The 17,742-nt window shown below is 34.1% G+C and overlaps 2 protein-coding genes across 4 annotated transcripts in view; one reads left to right on the top strand and one right to left on the bottom strand.

Moving 5' to 3' along the window:
* TEX9 (testis expressed 9) overlaps positions 1–15,360 on the bottom strand; it is a 63,236-nt gene extending 47,876 nt beyond the window's left edge. Inside the window, exons 1-4 of one of the 3 annotated variants that reach the window (XM_074366182.1) lie at positions 15,154–15,360; positions 14,957–15,048; positions 6,607–6,670; positions 5,005–5,084 (exon numbers count right to left, since the gene is read on the bottom strand). In XM_074366182.1, the coding sequence (XP_074222283.1) occupies positions 5,005–5,084; positions 6,607–6,670; positions 14,957–15,048; positions 15,154–15,180 (263 nt within the window). In that variant the 5' untranslated portion in view covers positions 15,181–15,360. Of the gene's footprint in view, positions 1–5,004; positions 5,085–6,606; positions 6,671–8,889; positions 9,033–14,956; positions 15,049–15,153 lie in introns of those variants that run through there. The other 2 variants (XM_074366181.1, XM_045506233.2) reach the window with 2 other exon arrangements.
* Positions 1–17,742, top strand: part of MNS1 (meiosis specific nuclear structural 1) — a 254,471-nt gene that overhangs the window by 180,844 nt on the left and 55,885 nt on the right. The window lies entirely within an intron of this gene.

Genomic DNA, 17,742 nt, shown 5'->3' with positions numbered 1-17,742 from the left:
TAACCCTGGATGTTGAAGACCTATTTCAATAAATACTGCCTGACTATAATCACTTAGGTCAATTATCATTGTTCCATCTTAAAATGGACTGTCTCTTTACAGGATTACCTTCCATCTTCAGCAATTCCCAATAGTCAAGTGCCATGTTTTACATGGTAAAAGCCATCTGTTCAAACAGTAACATTTAAAAAAAAAAAAAAAAAAAAAGGCCACCGGGTCTAGGTAAACAGAGGTGTCATCACCATTTTGCACTTAAGAAAAATTTAGTAAAAGAAAATCAACAGATTTATTTCCATGCTTGTAAAATCAGTCTCTCACTTGCTTCAACAGAAACCAGGGATTAGCAGTTGTTACCATCATTTCAATCTTTTTGTTTACTGAATACAAAGCAACACATGAGGCATTAACTCCTTGGGAGGAGGACCTGGTCTGTTCACTCACCATTGTACCACCAGTACACTACTGTGTTCAAAATTTATTTTGACCTGGCACTAATAGTACTCAAAAAAAATTTTTTTTCAGGTTTACTGAGATAATAATTTACACATAGTAAAATAAATCCTTTTTAAGTGTACATTTCTATAAATTTTTACTAACTTATATGGTCCTGTAACCACAACAACCAAGACAGAGAATATTTCCATCATCCCAAAAAATTCCCTTCTGCCCCTCTGTAGTTAATCCCTCCCCCCAAGTCCCACAAAACCACTAATCCAATTACTGTCCCTCTAGTTTTACCTTTTCCAGAATGTCAAATAAATGAAATCATACAAGATATATATTATCAATCTGGCTTCTTTCACTCAGCATCTCTGTGGTTGCTGTATCAGTAGTTTATTGCTTTTAATTGCCAAGTAGTGTTCAGTTGCATGGATATACCATAATTTGTTTATCCATTCACCATTTGATGAATGTTTGAGTTGTTCTCAATTTTTGGCAATTAGGAATAAAACTGCTAGAAACACTTGCATGCAGGTTTTTGTTTGGACTTATGTCTTTATTTTTCTTGGGTATACAGCTGGAGGGAAATTGCTGGATTGTATGCAATAATTGTTTTTGAGTAAGTGAATAATGTCCCAATGTTTCAAATATGAGTCAAATATACTGCCACTTAAGTAACATTTCTTTTTTGTTTCCAAGGCCTCTAAGGTGTTTAAACATTATACTCTCTTAGGGGTGTGCAACTCTCACAGGCTGCTTCATCTTAGAAGACTGAGAGGACTAATAGCTATTTTAAGATTTAAACAATCACAAACTATTTTAGTCCATTACTCTTAAAGTTTCTTTGTTGATACAACTCTCTCAAAAATTCGTGGGTTTCTTACATATTGATTCCAATCAGTTCCATGTGCCATTAACACACTCAAGAGTTCTTTTCAAGACTGTTTACTCTGAACACCTCTCCTTCTCCCTTCTTCTCCCCAAAAAACCTCCATTTAAAAATGGATTACTCTGAGGCTGTCAGGCCTCCATGAGGAGACTTACCTTTAGTTAGATCTTCGCCTTAAGCCATTGTACCCAACTGGATAGTTTCACAAGGTGCCATTTAATATGATCCTTGGCCCGAAAAGCCTTAACCCATTGGAAAGTTTTATCAGTAGTTGTGAAGACTACCTTTAGTCTGATCTTTGCCTCAAGGATGAGCTTTAACAGGCTTTTGTTCCTCAAACATTTTATCGATTTTATCTCATAATTTTTGAGGTCTAAAAGCAGCTAACTCTACAAAACAAGGTAATCAAGACAGTGCGATACTGGCCTAAGAACTGATATACAGATCAGCAGAATAGAACTAAGAGTCCAAAAATAAAAACATGTCATAAACCTCTAGTCAGGTGATTTCTGACAAGGGTGCCAAGACCATTCAATGGAGGAAAGAATAGTCTTTCAAATAAATGATGCTGAGACAAATATCCACATGCCAAAGAATGAAGGTTGACCCTTATCTCATACATACAAAAAAATTAACTCAAATCAGATCAAAGACCTGATGTAATGTAAGAGCTAAAACTATAAAACTCTTAGAAGAAAACAGAGGTAAATCTTAAATGACCCTGGATTTAGCAACGGATTCTTAGATATGAATGACTCCAAAAGCACAGGTAACAAAAGAAAAAACAAAAAGGTAAATTAGACCTCATCAAAATTAGAAGCAGATGACTTTTCCAATATTACATGGTCTCTAATTCCTAGAATTTCCACATTCTTTTTCATTCTTGCTTCCAAACAGCCAATTCTTTCCCAAGCTTGTCTCTTTCTTGTAATACCATGCTAAATACAGCTAATATTAACAGCACATACTACTAACACTGTTTTCCAACCTCTTCCCCTAGAGTTCATCAGACATCTGTTCAACCTTCTAATTTATGAAAGGTGACAGTCTTACTGAATTTATTGCCACTACAGAACAATATTCCTCTATCTTTCCAGCCTCCAAATCAGTTTCTTTGCTGGTACCACCTAACTACTAAGCTAAAGCCACACTTCTGGACTATTTGTTATACAGCACCTGACTCTCAGTACCAATTGCTATATTAGTTAAGATAGGCTAGGATATTAACCCCCAAATCTCAATGGCTTAACACACTCAAAACAACAGAGAGGGAGAGAGGGTCCTTTTTCCCACATGTTCTGCATGAGTACACAGTCTACCAGTGGGAGGCTTCACCAACTAAATTTTCACTTATCGTGGCAGAGGAAGAGGCAGCGAGAGTTTCAAGCTGACTCTGCTTAGACTTGGAAGAGAGTAATTTGACTTCTGTCATAGCAACAGACAAGAAGATTTGGTGATCACCAATGCCTCTGCTATAAGATTTTGCAGGTTTATTCAAACAGAGCCTGTTCTTGTCCTGTTAAATTTATTCCTAAGTATTTTTTGGTTCCCTAATTTCTTGACGTATCTAAACTTCACAAGAAATCCAAGGGAAAAGTCATCTAATATATCTTATTTTTTACTAGTTTATTTATTTTTACCTAATCTTCACATAGAATTTTAATAGAAAAGTAATCTATTATGTGAAGACAGGTTTAGAAATCTTACCAACTGTAGTTTGGATAGCAGTAAAATCACATACCATCTATAGGTCCTTGGGCAAGCTACTGAACTTCTTTAAGCTGCAGTTTCCTCATTTTTAAAATAAAGACAGTAATATTTACTTTGAAAATTAAACAAGATAAAGTATAGGCAAAAGATTTACAGTGTGTCTGATTGGTGTAAGTCCCCAAACATTAGTATTTTATGTATTATATTATTCTTCAAATTATAGATTCCTAATACTTACATGCAAAAAGATGTTATATAATAACAGGTCCACATACACTATCCAACAAAATGGTATTCTCCCTGATTTCAAACTATAATAAAAGCTATAGTAATCACAACAGTATGGTGTTGGCATAAAAACAGAGACATAGATCAATGGAAGAGAATAAAGAGCCCAGAAATAAGCGCACTCATATATGCTCAATTAATTTATGACAAAGGAGCCAAGAATATACAATGCAGAAAGGACAGTCTTTTTTTCAATAAATGGTGATAAGAAAACTGAACAGCCACATTTAAAAAAAAAGAAAACGGACCACTATCTTACACCATACACAAAAATTAACTCAAAATGGATTAAAGATTTGAATGTTAAACCTAAAACCATAAAAATTCTGCAAGAAAAACATATATGGTAAGCTCCTTGACATCAGTTTCAGTGATTTTTTTTTGGATTTGACACCAAAGACAAAGGCAACAAAAGCAAAAATAAACACATGGAACTACACCAAACTAAAAAGTTTCTGCACAGCAAAGAAAACCATCAACAAAATGAAAAGGTAACTTACTGAATGGGAGAAAATGTTTGCAACTCATATATCTGATAAAGGATTTGGATTACTGTCCAAAATATATTTTAAAAACTCACAAAACTCAATTTAAAAAAAATAATCTGATTAAATAATAGGCAAAATATCTGAAGAGATACTTTTCCAAAGAAGACACACAGATGGCCAACAGATGCATGAAAAAATACCCAACATCACTAATCATCAGAGAAATGCAAATCAAAACCACAGTGAGGTATCACCTCACACCTGTAAGAATGGCTATTATCAAAAAAACAAGGGATAACAAGAGATGGCAAGACTGCAGAGAAAAAGGGACCCTTGTACATTGTTGGGTGGAATGTAATTTGGTGCATCCACTATGAAAACAGTATGGAGGTTCCTCAAAAATTAAAAACAGAGCTATTATATGATACAGCAAACCCACTTTTGAGTATTTACCCAAAGAAAATTAAAAAAAAAACTGATTTTTTAATATATATGTACCCTGACGTTCACTGCAACATTATTTACAATGTTATTTAAAATAGATATGAAAACAATCTAAATGTACATCAACAAATTAATGGGTTAAAAAAAGTGAGATATGTACCTATATACAGGAATATTATTCAGCCATAAAAAAGAATGAAATCTTGCCATTTGTGACAACATGGATGGACCCTGAGGGCATTATGTTAAATGAAATAAGTCAGAGCAAGATAAATACTACTCGATCTCACTTATATGTGGAATCTAAAAACAAGCAAAAGCAAGCTTGCAGATACAGAGAACAGATTAGTGGTTACCAGAAGCTGATTAGTTAGGAGTAGGTGAAATGGGTGAAGGAAGTCAAAAGGTACAAACTCCCAATTATAAAATAGTCATGGGGGTGTAATGTACAGAATGGTGACTATAGTTAATAATACTGTACTGCATATTTGAAAGCTGCTAAAAGAGTAGATCTAAAAAGTCCTCACCACAAGGGAAAAAGATTCTGTAACTATTTATGGTAATGGATTAACTAGATTTATTGTAGTGATCATTTCACAATATATACAAATATTGAATCATTATACTGCATATCTAAAACTAATATAATGTATATCAATTATACCCTAATTTAAAAAAAAAATCTTCAAGCATTTATCCAGTAAAAAAAAAATGTTTAAGGTATTTGAGAATTTAATTACTTACCTTAAACTGTAATCATCTTCCTCTTCATATGATTTAATTTGTGTTGAAATAGACTTAGATCTTTCTTCTTGCTGATCTCTCTAGTTAAATGAGTAAAGATAAGTCATATAGAAAAAACCCCACAAAACTAGGATATATTCAAGTGCCTTTCTGATCATTAATCATTTCAGAGTTGTCCAAAATTTCTATAAAATCAAGGCACAGAATTCTAAAAACTATGGTATAAAACTAAGGTCTCTGACAATGTAGTTTCACCTTTCACTCATTCTCGTTTAAGAAAGTCAATTCTAAGGGAAAATCGTAAGAATGTCAGTGCCTTTATATGATCTCATTTGACTCCTGCTTCCCAACTACATTAGAGTCTTGCATCTTGTGTAACATGCAAAGGAAATCAGTAAGAATTGAAAACATAAATCTATTTAACCGGTAGAAAAACTTGTCTCAAATCAAGCAAACTTCAACATTAAGAAGACCACATAGAAATGAAAGTGCTAAAAATGAAGCACCAAGATTGAAAGCTTTTGGATATATCAAGAAATGAAAGTGAGAAAACAAAAATTCAATGTGGCAAAAGTTATATCCATTTGAGGACTCTGAGCAGAATACATGATGAATCCCTCATTCTACTCCAGTACTGGGTTTCTCTGTTCAAATATTTCCCTGCTCTTTGGACAATGACAAAAACTAAAAGATGTAATAAATATATTTATTTTTTAGTAAAATACATAATTACAAATGCAACTAGCAAAGTCTGTAACTATTATCTAAATATATTACCTGAAAGGTTATACGTTTCTCATTCCTAACGTAACAAACAATGATGGATGTGTATAAGGCATTAAAATAAAATACTGCTTACCCTTTCCTGCCTACATCAACTCCAAAGTGGGGTGGGGTGTGATTTAAATGAAAGATAATTATAATTAAATTAGACTAAAAACTGAAAACAGTTTGAAAGCAACCACTTTATTCCTCTAAGGAATACTACTATATCCTATCAATAGTGGGAATGCTGACATTTAAGGAGGAACGCTTAAAATAGGAATAACCACTTTAGTAGTCAGAATGGGGCAAAACATGCTTTTATTGTCTAGTGAGATAACCTCGCTACATTTTTCCTGACTATAAATCTGATTGTGTTCTAGCCCTAAGAATTTGAGTTTTATCCAACTGCTGAGTTTAAGAAACAAATTACCATCTGAGTGTTAGTGATAATTGTTATCTTTTATTCAACTTGTGTCTGGAGACCATTTCATTTCTTCTCTTACTGAATTACCAGTACTAATTCTATATAGCTATCCTCAAATATTAATCTTAAAATAGGAGGAAATACTATTAAATATTAATGTCCTTATTAATAAGATCATTGGAGTATCTAAATGGAAAACACTTTCAGTGGCTTTTAGAAAATGTGTGCTTATCAAAAACATATACATGCACATATACACATATCTATGCATATATTGATGTTCAATTTATGATAATTCGCTGAGCAGAAAATTTATGCTTTGGGCACTTTTTTGTATGAATGTTATACATCAAAATAAAAACTAAAAAAACTAGTATTTACATAGAACTACTAATAATTGTACATTTACTTACTATTACTTCCTCGGCTTGTCGAACAAGATCAGCCGTTTTTGCCTCTAATTCTGCATTTAAACGCCTAAAAGCAGAAAAAAATTTAGTAATTGGAATATACTGAAGACTGCAACATAAAAGAAAAAGTAATTACATTTCTGTGACTACACTTAGTGAACCAGCAAATGCCAAAACATACACATGATATTTTTATTCTAAAATTAACATAACTAGAGTTAGCATAATTAGAAAACTTAACTCCAAATCCCCATGATTCTTTCTTCTTTGTGGTGGAAATTCAATAGTGTAACTCCTAGCCTGTCTCTGGCCCTTCAGGTGGAATGACTTATTTGGGAAGAATAAACTGGGTGGGTTCAACTCAGTTCCACTCTCCATCTTCTTGGGATCAACTCCTACTGAGAACAGGAGTAGGGCAGAGCTGGGGAGAGGCCTGTTTTCATCTGGGGTTCCTGTGACTGGGGAGGTAAATCCGGGGTTTAGTGAGCAGACCTGAAGTGGCTCACACCTTGGCTAGACACTTCAATATCAGTTTCATCAGAAATAGAGGTGATTATTTTTAGCTTTACCTAGCAGTCCTTTTCTTTTTCATTCTATTTGGAAACTAGCAAAGAAAGGAAATACTATTTGGCCCCACTACAACTGTAAGAATGGTAATGCCATTGAAGGAAACTGTTTTTAAAGGAAAAACTGTTCATAATCCTACCACCATATCCAATTTTTATTTTTAATATTCCCTTCTAATTTTCATCTGCAGTATATACACAATTTTGTACTATTTTCCATAATATAGATAGAATATGTTTATCTCTATACAGTCTTTATAATTAATGCCTTCAATGGCAATGAAATATTCTAATAAGTTGAAATTAAGATAATATACTAAATTGTTCCTCTTGTTAGTTCAACTCCCCTTCTCAGTTTCAAAAGTTAACACTTTAATAAACATCTTCAAAAGCATATATCTTTTTAATTCTACTCACAGGTCACATTTCTAGACCTTCGAGGCCCTTCTTAAGTTTTATAGAGAAAATATACTAAGAAATTTTTAAAATCAGATATCTTGTTTGTTTTTTTACATATGTGATTCAGAAGTAACACAAACCAGTGATGACCACCCTCAACTCCCAGGAAGAGAAAAAGCAGTATGATATCCCTTCTTAAAACTACCTGATTTTTCAAGAAATATTTTGATATCTTAGAATGAGTTAATCAAAAGAAAAATATCTAACAAAGACTTAAAGTTGTATTTAAGATGCCTTTACCTGATTTTTCACATTTCCCTAATAAGAACCATTGGAACTTTCTGGACAATATAGCAAATACTGAGATAACTCAAAAGGCTATTTTTCTCTTCCAAACCCATAGAAATGCTGGATAAAACGTAATGGAGGAAATACTGTTAAAGTCAAATCTCAGGCGAGGAAAACACCCTGGCACTAAAAATAAAGCAGCAACTCAAAATGAGAGCAGTAAACAGGAACAGAAGCCAAAACAGCTCAACAGCTAGAAACTGACGCACATGAGAGCATCATGAAGGGCTACACCTGCGAACCACAGACGACAAAAACACTAACCGTAACCTTAGGTGAACGGAAATGAAACTAGAGCCACGTAGGGAAAAGATTCTCTTGTGAGTAATTAGAGCACACAAGACTGCAGTGCAAGTTCATCTTACCAGATGGTTTAGGGACCCTATGACAAAACTTTAATATAGAAAAGTTGGCTGAGAGCCAGTGAAAACTCTAATCAACCAATAAAGTTAAATACAAAACCACCCTTAGGGACATTTACTCATCTAGAACATATGAACTCTCTCAGAAAGCAAATTCTGCTAAAGATGACTTCACAAAGGTAACAAATTGCATTAAGAAACAAGTCCCCAAGAGGGAAAATCAGCAGATGTAACAAAACTTGTACCCTAAGAACAGAGGATAATAAAACAATCTGAGAAAGAATTTTAAATAACATTTTTCTTTTTAAAAAAAGAGAATAAAAACAATTATACAACAACCAAGCATTCTAGACACATATTCAAAGAACACTGAATTTGGAAAAGAACCAAATAGAAATTACACAAATGAAAGCAGTCACTGAAATTAAAAAATCAACTCACTGGGTAAATTGAACTACAGAATGAACTGAAGAAGGAAATGAATGAATTAGAAGATAAATATGAGGAAATCACCTTCAAGGAGGCACAAAGAAACAGAAAGATAAAAATACAAAAGAGAGGTTAACATCCATTGAAGACAGACTATATGACAAAGACAGACTTATATCTACCTAATAGACACGGCAGAAGGAAATCCCAGAGGAGGAGGAAATGTCAATATTTGAAGAGATGTGCTGTGTATAGCCTGAAGCAGGGAGTGTGAAACCTCCATCTCTCTTCTTTCCAAAATTGTTTTGGTTATTCAGGGTCTTCTGTGTTTCCATGCAAATTTTAAAATTATTTGTTCTAGTTCTGTGAAAAATGCCATTGGTATTCTGATAGGGATCACAATGAATCTGTAGACTGCCTTGGGTAGTATGGTCATTTTAACAATATTAATTCTACTAATCCATGAAGTCTTTCTTTTTGTGTCATCTTCAAATTCTTTCATCGGTGTCTTACAGTTTTCTGAGTACAGGTCCTTTACGTCCTTAGATTTATTCCTAGGTATTTTTATTCTTTTTTATGCAAAAATATACAATGGGGAAAGACGGTCTCTTCAATAAGTGGTGCTGTGAAGACTGGACGGCTCCAAGTAAAGAATGAAATCACAATATTTTCTCACATCATATACAAAAATAAACTCAAAATGGATTAAAGACTGAAAACCGTAAAACTCCAGAAAAAAACATAAGCAGGACACTCTAAGACACAAATCACAGCAATATTTTTTGTATCTATCTTCTAAGGCAAAGGAAACAAAAAAACAAAATGGACCTAATTAAACTTAAAGGCTTTTGCAGAGAAAAGGAAACCAATGACAAAATGAAAAACAATCTACTGAATGGAAGAAAATATTTGCAAATGATATAACCAACAAGAGTTTAATATCCAAACATATATCACAGTTCATACAATTCAGTGTCAAAAACCCCCAAACAACCCAATTTAATAATGGGTAGAAGACGTGAATAGACATTTATCCAAAGAAGACATACAGATGGCCAACAGGCACATGAACAGATACTCAAGACTGTTAATCATCAGAGAAATGAAAATCAAAATTACAGTAAGACATCACCTCACAGCTGTCAGAATGGTCATCATCAAAAAGACAACAAACAACAAATGTGGCAAGGATGCGGAGGAAAGGGGCCCTTGTATACTCTTCGTAGGAATGTAAATTGGTACAGTCACTGTGGAAAACAGTATGGCAGTTTCTCAAAAACTAAAGACAGAACTCCAATGTGACCCAGTAATCTCACTGTTGGGTAGATAGCCAAAGAAAACAAAGACACTAATTCAAAAAGATACATGTACCACAATGTTCATGTATTATTTACAATACCTAAGACATGGAAACAACATGTATCCACCAACAGATGAATGGATAAGATGTGATCTATAAAAATAGATACATAAAATATAATAAAAATATATATACACACTTACACACACAAAATGGAATACCATTCAGCCATTAAAAAAGAATGAAATTTTGCCATCTGCAACAACATGAATGTACTTGGAGGGTATTATGCTTAGCGAAATAAGTCAGACAGAGAAAGAAATACTGTGTATTATCACCTATATGTGGAATCTAAAAATACAACAAACTAGTAAGTTTAACAATACAGAAACAGACCCACATATATAGAAAACAAACTAGTGGTTACCAATGGAGACAGGGAAGGAGAGAGAGACAAGATAGGGACAGAGGATTAAGAGGTAAAAACTGCTATGCATAAAATAAATAAGCTACAAGGATATATTTCTAGCACAGGAAATATACGTAATATTTTGTAATAATTTTAAATGGAGTATAATTAATAAGCATTTTGTATCACTGTTATACACCTGAAACTAATATTATAAATCAAGTATACCTCAATAAACAGGAGAAAGATGACAAATACGTGAAGTTTCAAGAATATACCAAGAGACATAAAACAAAGACAATATGATGTTTTTAAAAAAGAGATAATGCTAATGCTGAGAATCTTCCAGAAATGAAGATATGACGGATCTCAAGCAAAATTAAGAAAAATTTACACCTGTACATATCATAGCAGAACTGCAGAACTTCAAAGACAAGGAAAATGTTCTTTAAATTACCAAAGCAAATATTTAAAAACAAGAGAGAAAAATATTCTACCTTCATGACTAAGAAGCTGACAGTAGATGGCTCAACAACTGGCAATGGGCAATGAAACAGTATTTTTAATGGACTGTCGGTGAGGGAAAACTAGCTACTTGGAATTCTATATTCAGCTAAACTGTATCTGAAGATTAAGCGCAAAGTAACAAAAATTTCAGATGGGACTGGAGAATTTAAGACAGATTTTTACAGAGAGAAACAATGAATGGTCTATGCTGCAGTAAGAGGAAACTGAACTTAGAAAAAAAAGAATCATGATACAAAGAAACGAGAAAACATGGTAATAAATCAGCACAGAATATACAAATGATAGGTAGAGGGTATTCAAAACAAAGAGGAAATAAGTATTATCTAACTTGGCAGACTACAGAAACCAAATTAAAGCATTCCAAGGTCTCTCCAAACTAGTAAAGGAAAAATAAAGACAACAAAAACTCATTCAACCAACAGAAGACAGAAAAGAAACAAAGAAAAGGCATATTATGGAAAACAAAAAATAAGAAGGCCAAAACAACTTCATATTAATAAACAAAATAATATAAATTCACTTATTATCAGAGAGGATATAAAAGGAATGTTCTTAATAAAGCTAAATGATATTAAAGGTTTGAAAATAAAGGAATGAAAATAGATATAAAGATATTACATAATAATGAAAGGAATTATTCATCTAGAGGATTTATATAAATCAAACAATGTAGCCCCCCAAAATGGACACACTTACAGAATTTTTAAAATTATGATTATAGTTGATTTTAGTACACCTCTAACAGAAACCAATACAATTAGTATGAAAAAATGGTGAGGAAACCAACGTTATGAACAGCAAAATTAGCTTGATCTAAGATACTAGTCAACAAATAGATTTTCTATCAAAGAACACACAGAATATTTACAAAAATTGAACAAGTACCTGGTCACAACTAAGTTTCAATACATTTTTGAAAATAAATATTATATATAGTCTCGGACCATACTGCAATTAAAAATGAATTTTAAAACAACAAAAATAAAATAAACAAGCAAATATATGCTTGGGAACTACCAAAAACACATTCCTAAAATAATCACTATGAAAATCATAAAATATTTAAAACTAAATAACCACAAAAGAAATATATACCAAAACAGGTGCTTAAATACTGATAAGCTGTACTTCGAAAGAAATATACAGAAATTAAATGTATTTCTTAAAAAATAAAAAGATATATATCAAAAAGAAAAAATTAGTCCATCACAATTAGAAGATAGAAATTATAAAGATATGACTAATGAAAAATTTTTAAACCACATATATTAGCAGAAAATAATTCTTTGAAAAGACCAGTAAAATATATACAGCAAGACAGAAAGTCCCCAAAAGAAGGTTTGTGTATGATAGAGAGTCAAGACTTGAAACGTAAGAGTATAACTAGAATAAATGTATGCTAACACATTTTATAACATACACAAAGTGGTCCCTTTTCTTTCTAAAAAAGTAGCAAATCACCAAAATTTACTCTGGAAGCAATAATTATTAAAGAAAGTGAATTGACAGGCCAAAAAAAAAAAAAAACAAAACCCAGTTTCACAATTTTAATCAATGGACAAGTGATTTCTGATTACAAGCAGCTTCCAAGAACAGAACAAAACAAAAAAGGAAAACTATTCAGCTTATTTTATGTGGCTAGGATAATGCTGGTACCAAAATCAGAAAGAACTGGAAAAAAAAAGTGTTAGATCAATTTCACTTTTGTTGCATGGATGCAAAAAAAAAAAAAAAAAAAAAAAAACCCTATGTAAAATTAAAGCAATCAGTCCAGCTGTCTTTAAAAGAAAACTGAAAATCTGCTTTTGTAGTTCAGTATTTTAAAATATTAAACAAGGGGGTGAAAAAAATGTCATCACCCAAGTTAATCTGGGGGAAAAAAGTTTTGATATGATTTAACATTATTTCAAAATATGAATTGAGGGTATACTATTGCAAGTCAACTATGCTTCAATTAAAAAAAAAGAGAATGTGGCCTTAAGCCTGATTAAAAAAAAAAATCTACCAAAACTCTATAGCAAACTTTAAATGTAGTAATAAGTTATTAAAAGTGGGCTCCTTAAAATCATAACCAAGATATGGATGCTAATCATCATTTTTTCTATTCCGTATTGCACTGGAGGTTCTAACCAGATCAAGAAAAAAATATGCACAAAAAATTGTAAAGGGACAAAACTATCATAATTTGCATGTGATAAAACTGTCTATCAAAAACCCAAGGGACTCTACAGAATAAGTTCAGCAGAGCTAAAAATCTGTATCTATATAAATACAAATATAGGATCAACATACAAAAATCAGTAATTTTTCTATACATCTAGCCAATTAGAAAATGCAGTAAGCAAAAAAGCCATTCATTATAGCAACAAAAACCATAAGGTACCTTAAGAAATTACATATGCAAGGCTTTTATGTAGTAATATGATTGAAACAATATCCACATGTGCTTAACATCAAGACAACATGTGGCAAAACACTATTATGAACTGATACTCTCGCCTCTAAGAATGGCCAGACATTTTACTCTTGTGCATAGTGATCTACAAACTTCAAGCAGAGCCCAAGAGCTACTCTGTTCAAATGCCTCAGATTTGCACACCTCAGAATACACCTAACAGAACGAGTAACAACTGGGAGCCTTTCCCATAAAACCACTTTTGCTAAAATAGATTAGCTCCTGTAGAAATCTGACTTTAAGCAGGATCATATCCCTAATGACACAGGAGGGTCAAGTGCAGACCCTTAAATAATCAAACGAATTAACCTAACCAATGCATGTATTTAGTGCTATCTGGTGTAGGGTAATGAAAGTAACTGTTCTGAATTGAACACAGCTGATTCAGAACTGTTATGAACAACAGACCTGTTGCTTAAGTACACTCTTTACCTGGAGTAATAGGCCCATTTCACCAAGCAGAGGAAGGCTATCTTTCCACAGGCTATGGCAAGTTGGCGTGTGTCTAGCTTATCCAAAGACAATACACGTCAGTTTTAACTTTACATATGTTTTAATTTTAAGCACAGATCATATGGTAATTCTGTATTTAACCATTTGAAGAATTGTCACGAGGTTTTCCAAATTTTAATTAACTTAAACTAAAAAGGAGTGAATTGTTAAAATATATATATATTTTCGGTAAGGGTATATATAATGGCAAATAAACGACATGGTCTCCAACTCTGGAACTCACAGTCCAGTGAAGGAAACAGACAAAAAGTAAACTAATAAATGAATTGATTATGACAAGTTATGCTACCTGCAAATAAAAGTTAATCAAACAGAAAAAAAAGAAGAATGAGGAGCTTACTTAGCATGGTCAAGGAATGCCACTCTGGTAGGCAAAAAGATCAAACAGGAGGCAGCAGCTAGATCTGACAGAGGTTTTAAAGTGCAATCTGAAACCACCGCCAAGTTTTAGGCAAGGGAGTTACAAGATCAAATTAAAAGATATCTCTGGCATCTGTGTGAAAACTGGGGGATGAAAAGTGGAGTGGTCCAAGAATAAATGCACGTGTTGTGAGGGTAGTTGTAATTACACTGAGAGCCGATAAGGAAAGAAAACCTCCTCCCAACCCCACCAAATGTAAATGAGAACGGTAATTCCAATTATCTTGAAATACACGCTTTCAATTTCGAAATCAAACCTAAAAGAAATTCTAAAACGTTTATACTAAAACGTAAACTCTAGGAACCTGAAACCAAGTGGAATTCCTTAAACTAGAAACTCAACTATTCATGGCAATTCCTGCTATCCGAACCACTTATAGCAGTTATCATCTTGCGGACGAACTCGTTTGCTTGGGTTAAATTTTCTCCCACTTCCAAAACCTACTAGGACTCCGGCGAGTTCAAGTTAAAAAGGTAAAGAAGGGCAAGGGAACGGGATGATGAGAAGAAAATGTTGGACAGTGAGCGGTCCCAAAGATCCAGTCAGTCACCAGGAAAAGTACTTGTAAGCAGCTCGTTCACGTGAAAGAAACAAAGGAGAAGCTGAACCGCCGAGTTTCTTACTTATATTCTTCCTCCTTGGCGAGGAGGTCCCGACGAAGTGTAGCAGGTTGCTGAACGCGTGGCGGGAGCGGAGTCCCTGAAACGCTCCGACTCTATAAAAGAGACAAACACTTTCAGACTCAGGGTTGAACGGGGTTCGGCGTCTTCGGGCCCGCCCGGTACCGAGCCGCTACCCAGAAATGCAGAGTTGAACAGACCCTGAGGCCAATACTTCGGCCCGCCATCTTTTGCCTCCACGACGCCGTTACCGAGGCGACGACGCCTCTTCCCGCGAGAGTTACCACAACTCGGGCAGCCTCCTGGGAAAGATTCTGACCACGCCCCCTCCCTTGGTAGCGAACAGCGAGAGGCTGGGGCGGAGCTGAGAGCCGCGGGGTGGGCGCTGCAGTCAGCCCCTCCGTGGTTAGTGCTAACTAGTAACACCTGTCCTGCTTCAGGAACCGAATAGGCCAGTATAGTGCGCTGAGTTATCAATTCTTAAGTTGGCGATGGAGGAGTTTTCCACGAAGGAAGACACGTTCTTTTCTATACTCAGGAGGAAGCAAGCTAGTAAAGACCCTACTCTGTTGTGGTTTTCAAAACTTAGTGGCCAATTTTACCTCCACCTGTTTTGTTTAAAGGAATTCCAAGTTCTGGTTTCCCACACTTACTTATAGCATGGTTATGAGCTCAGGCTCTCAAGTCGTTTGCCTAAGTTCACGTGCTGGGTCTGCCACTACTAGCTTGGGCAAATCACTCTATTTCACCTGTAGAGTGGGAGTACTACTCCCATTCTAGTAACTCACAGAGTTACTATGAGGAGTAAACGGTTTGGGGTGGGAGGAGTGTACGGCTCAGTGGTAGAGTGCGTGCTTAGCATGCAGGAGGCTCTGGGTTCGATCCCCAGTACTGTCATCTTTAATAAAAAACAACTGATTACCACCATCCCCCACAAAAAAAACAGTAAGGAGTCAATGAATTTGTGTTGAGTTGTGCCTGAAACAGTAAGCAGTCAAAAATTCCAGTTTTTCTGTCATATACTTGGGAGTCCAGAAATAAACCTTCACATTTGTGGTCAACTGGTCTTCAGCAAGGTTGCCAAGACCATTAAACGGATAAAGAATAGTCTTCTCAATAAATAGTACTGGGATAAGTGGATGTACACATATAAACAAATGAAGTTGGACCCTTATCTCACACCATGTACAAAAATCAACTCAGATTGGATCAAAGACCCAAACTTAAGAGCTAAAACTATAAAGCTCTTCAAAGAAAACATAGATATAAATATTCATCACCTTAAAGATGATTTCTTAGAAATGGCAACAAAAGAAAAATCAATAAACTAGACATAATCAAAATTAAAAACACTTCTTTTTAAAGGATACCATAAATAAAGTAAAAAGACAAATCACAGAAAGGAAAAGTTTTGCAAATCTTACGTTTGATAAGAGGTCTGTGTCTAGAATACATAAAGAGCTATTTTTAAAGTGGGCAAGGATCCTGAATAGGCATTTCTCCAAAGAAGATCTACATATAGCCAAAAAGCACATGAAAAGGTGCTCGAAATCATTAGTCTGCAGGGAAGTGCACATCAAAACCACAATAAGATAGCACTTCAAACCAACTAGGCTGACTATAATCAAAAAGATGGACAAGTGTTGAGGAAGATGTGGAGAAATTCAAACACTGCTGGTAGGAATATAAAATTGTGCAGGCACTGTGGGAAACAGTGGCAGTTTCTTAAAAATTTGCACATAGAGTTACTACATGATCCAGCAACCCAATCCTAGCTATATACCCATGAGAAATGAAAACATATACCTTCACAAAAAGTTTGCACAAATGTTTATAGCAGCATTATTCAGAAAAGATAAAAAGTGAAAATAACCCAAATGATAATGAAATGATTTAATGGGTAAATAAAAAGTGGTATATTCATACAATGGAATATTATCCAGCACCAGAAAAAAATGAAGTAGTGATGCATACTACAATATGGATGAACCTTGAAAACATGCTATGTGAAAGGAGTAATTCACAAAAGACCACATATTATGTGATTCCATTCTAATAAGACCACGTATTATATGAAATGTCTAGAATAGAATAGGCAAATCTATAGAGACAGAAAGTAACTTACTGGTTGCCTTGCCCTGGCAGGTGATGGGGGAGATTGGCTAAGGGGTTATAAGATTTGGGGGGAGTGATAATGAAAATGTTCTAAAATTGATTTTGATGATGGTTGCACAACTCTGTGAATATACTAAAAGCCAATTAATAGTACATTTTATATGGGTGAGTGGTAGGTATGTGAACTGTATCAATCAAGTTGTTAAACATTAAAAGTAAAGTATTAAAATGAAAAAGTCAAATAATGTAAAAAGTTAAGGCATACTAATGCTAATCAAAAGAAAGTTAGAGTAGCTATATTAATTTCAAAGTTGAACAAGGAAAACGATCAGGGATAAAGAGGATATGCAACGATAAAGAGGTCAATTCTCCAAGAAGACATAACCATCCCTAATGTGTATGAACCAAACAGTTGTGTCAAAATGCATGAAGCAAAAACTAATAAGATTGCAAGGAGATATAGATAAATCCACAGATATATTTGGAGATGTCAACACCCCTTCTTCAGTAATTGATAGTTTAAACAGGCAGAAAATTAGTAAGGATATAATTGCCTTGAACAGCACTATCAATCTACTTAACCTAATTGACACTCAGAGGATACTCCATCCAACAACAGCAAAATACACATTCTTCTCAAGGTCACATGGACTATTCACCAAGGTAGACCACAT

Source organism: Camelus bactrianus, chromosome 6, assembly GCF_048773025.1.
Source record: "Camelus bactrianus isolate YW-2024 breed Bactrian camel chromosome 6, ASM4877302v1, whole genome shotgun sequence".
In the NCBI taxonomy this organism is placed as follows: Eukaryota; Metazoa; Chordata; class Mammalia; order Artiodactyla; family Camelidae; genus Camelus; species Camelus bactrianus.
The sequence above is the reverse complement of the archived record's forward strand: the minus strand, read 5'-3'. Positions and strand labels throughout refer to the sequence as shown.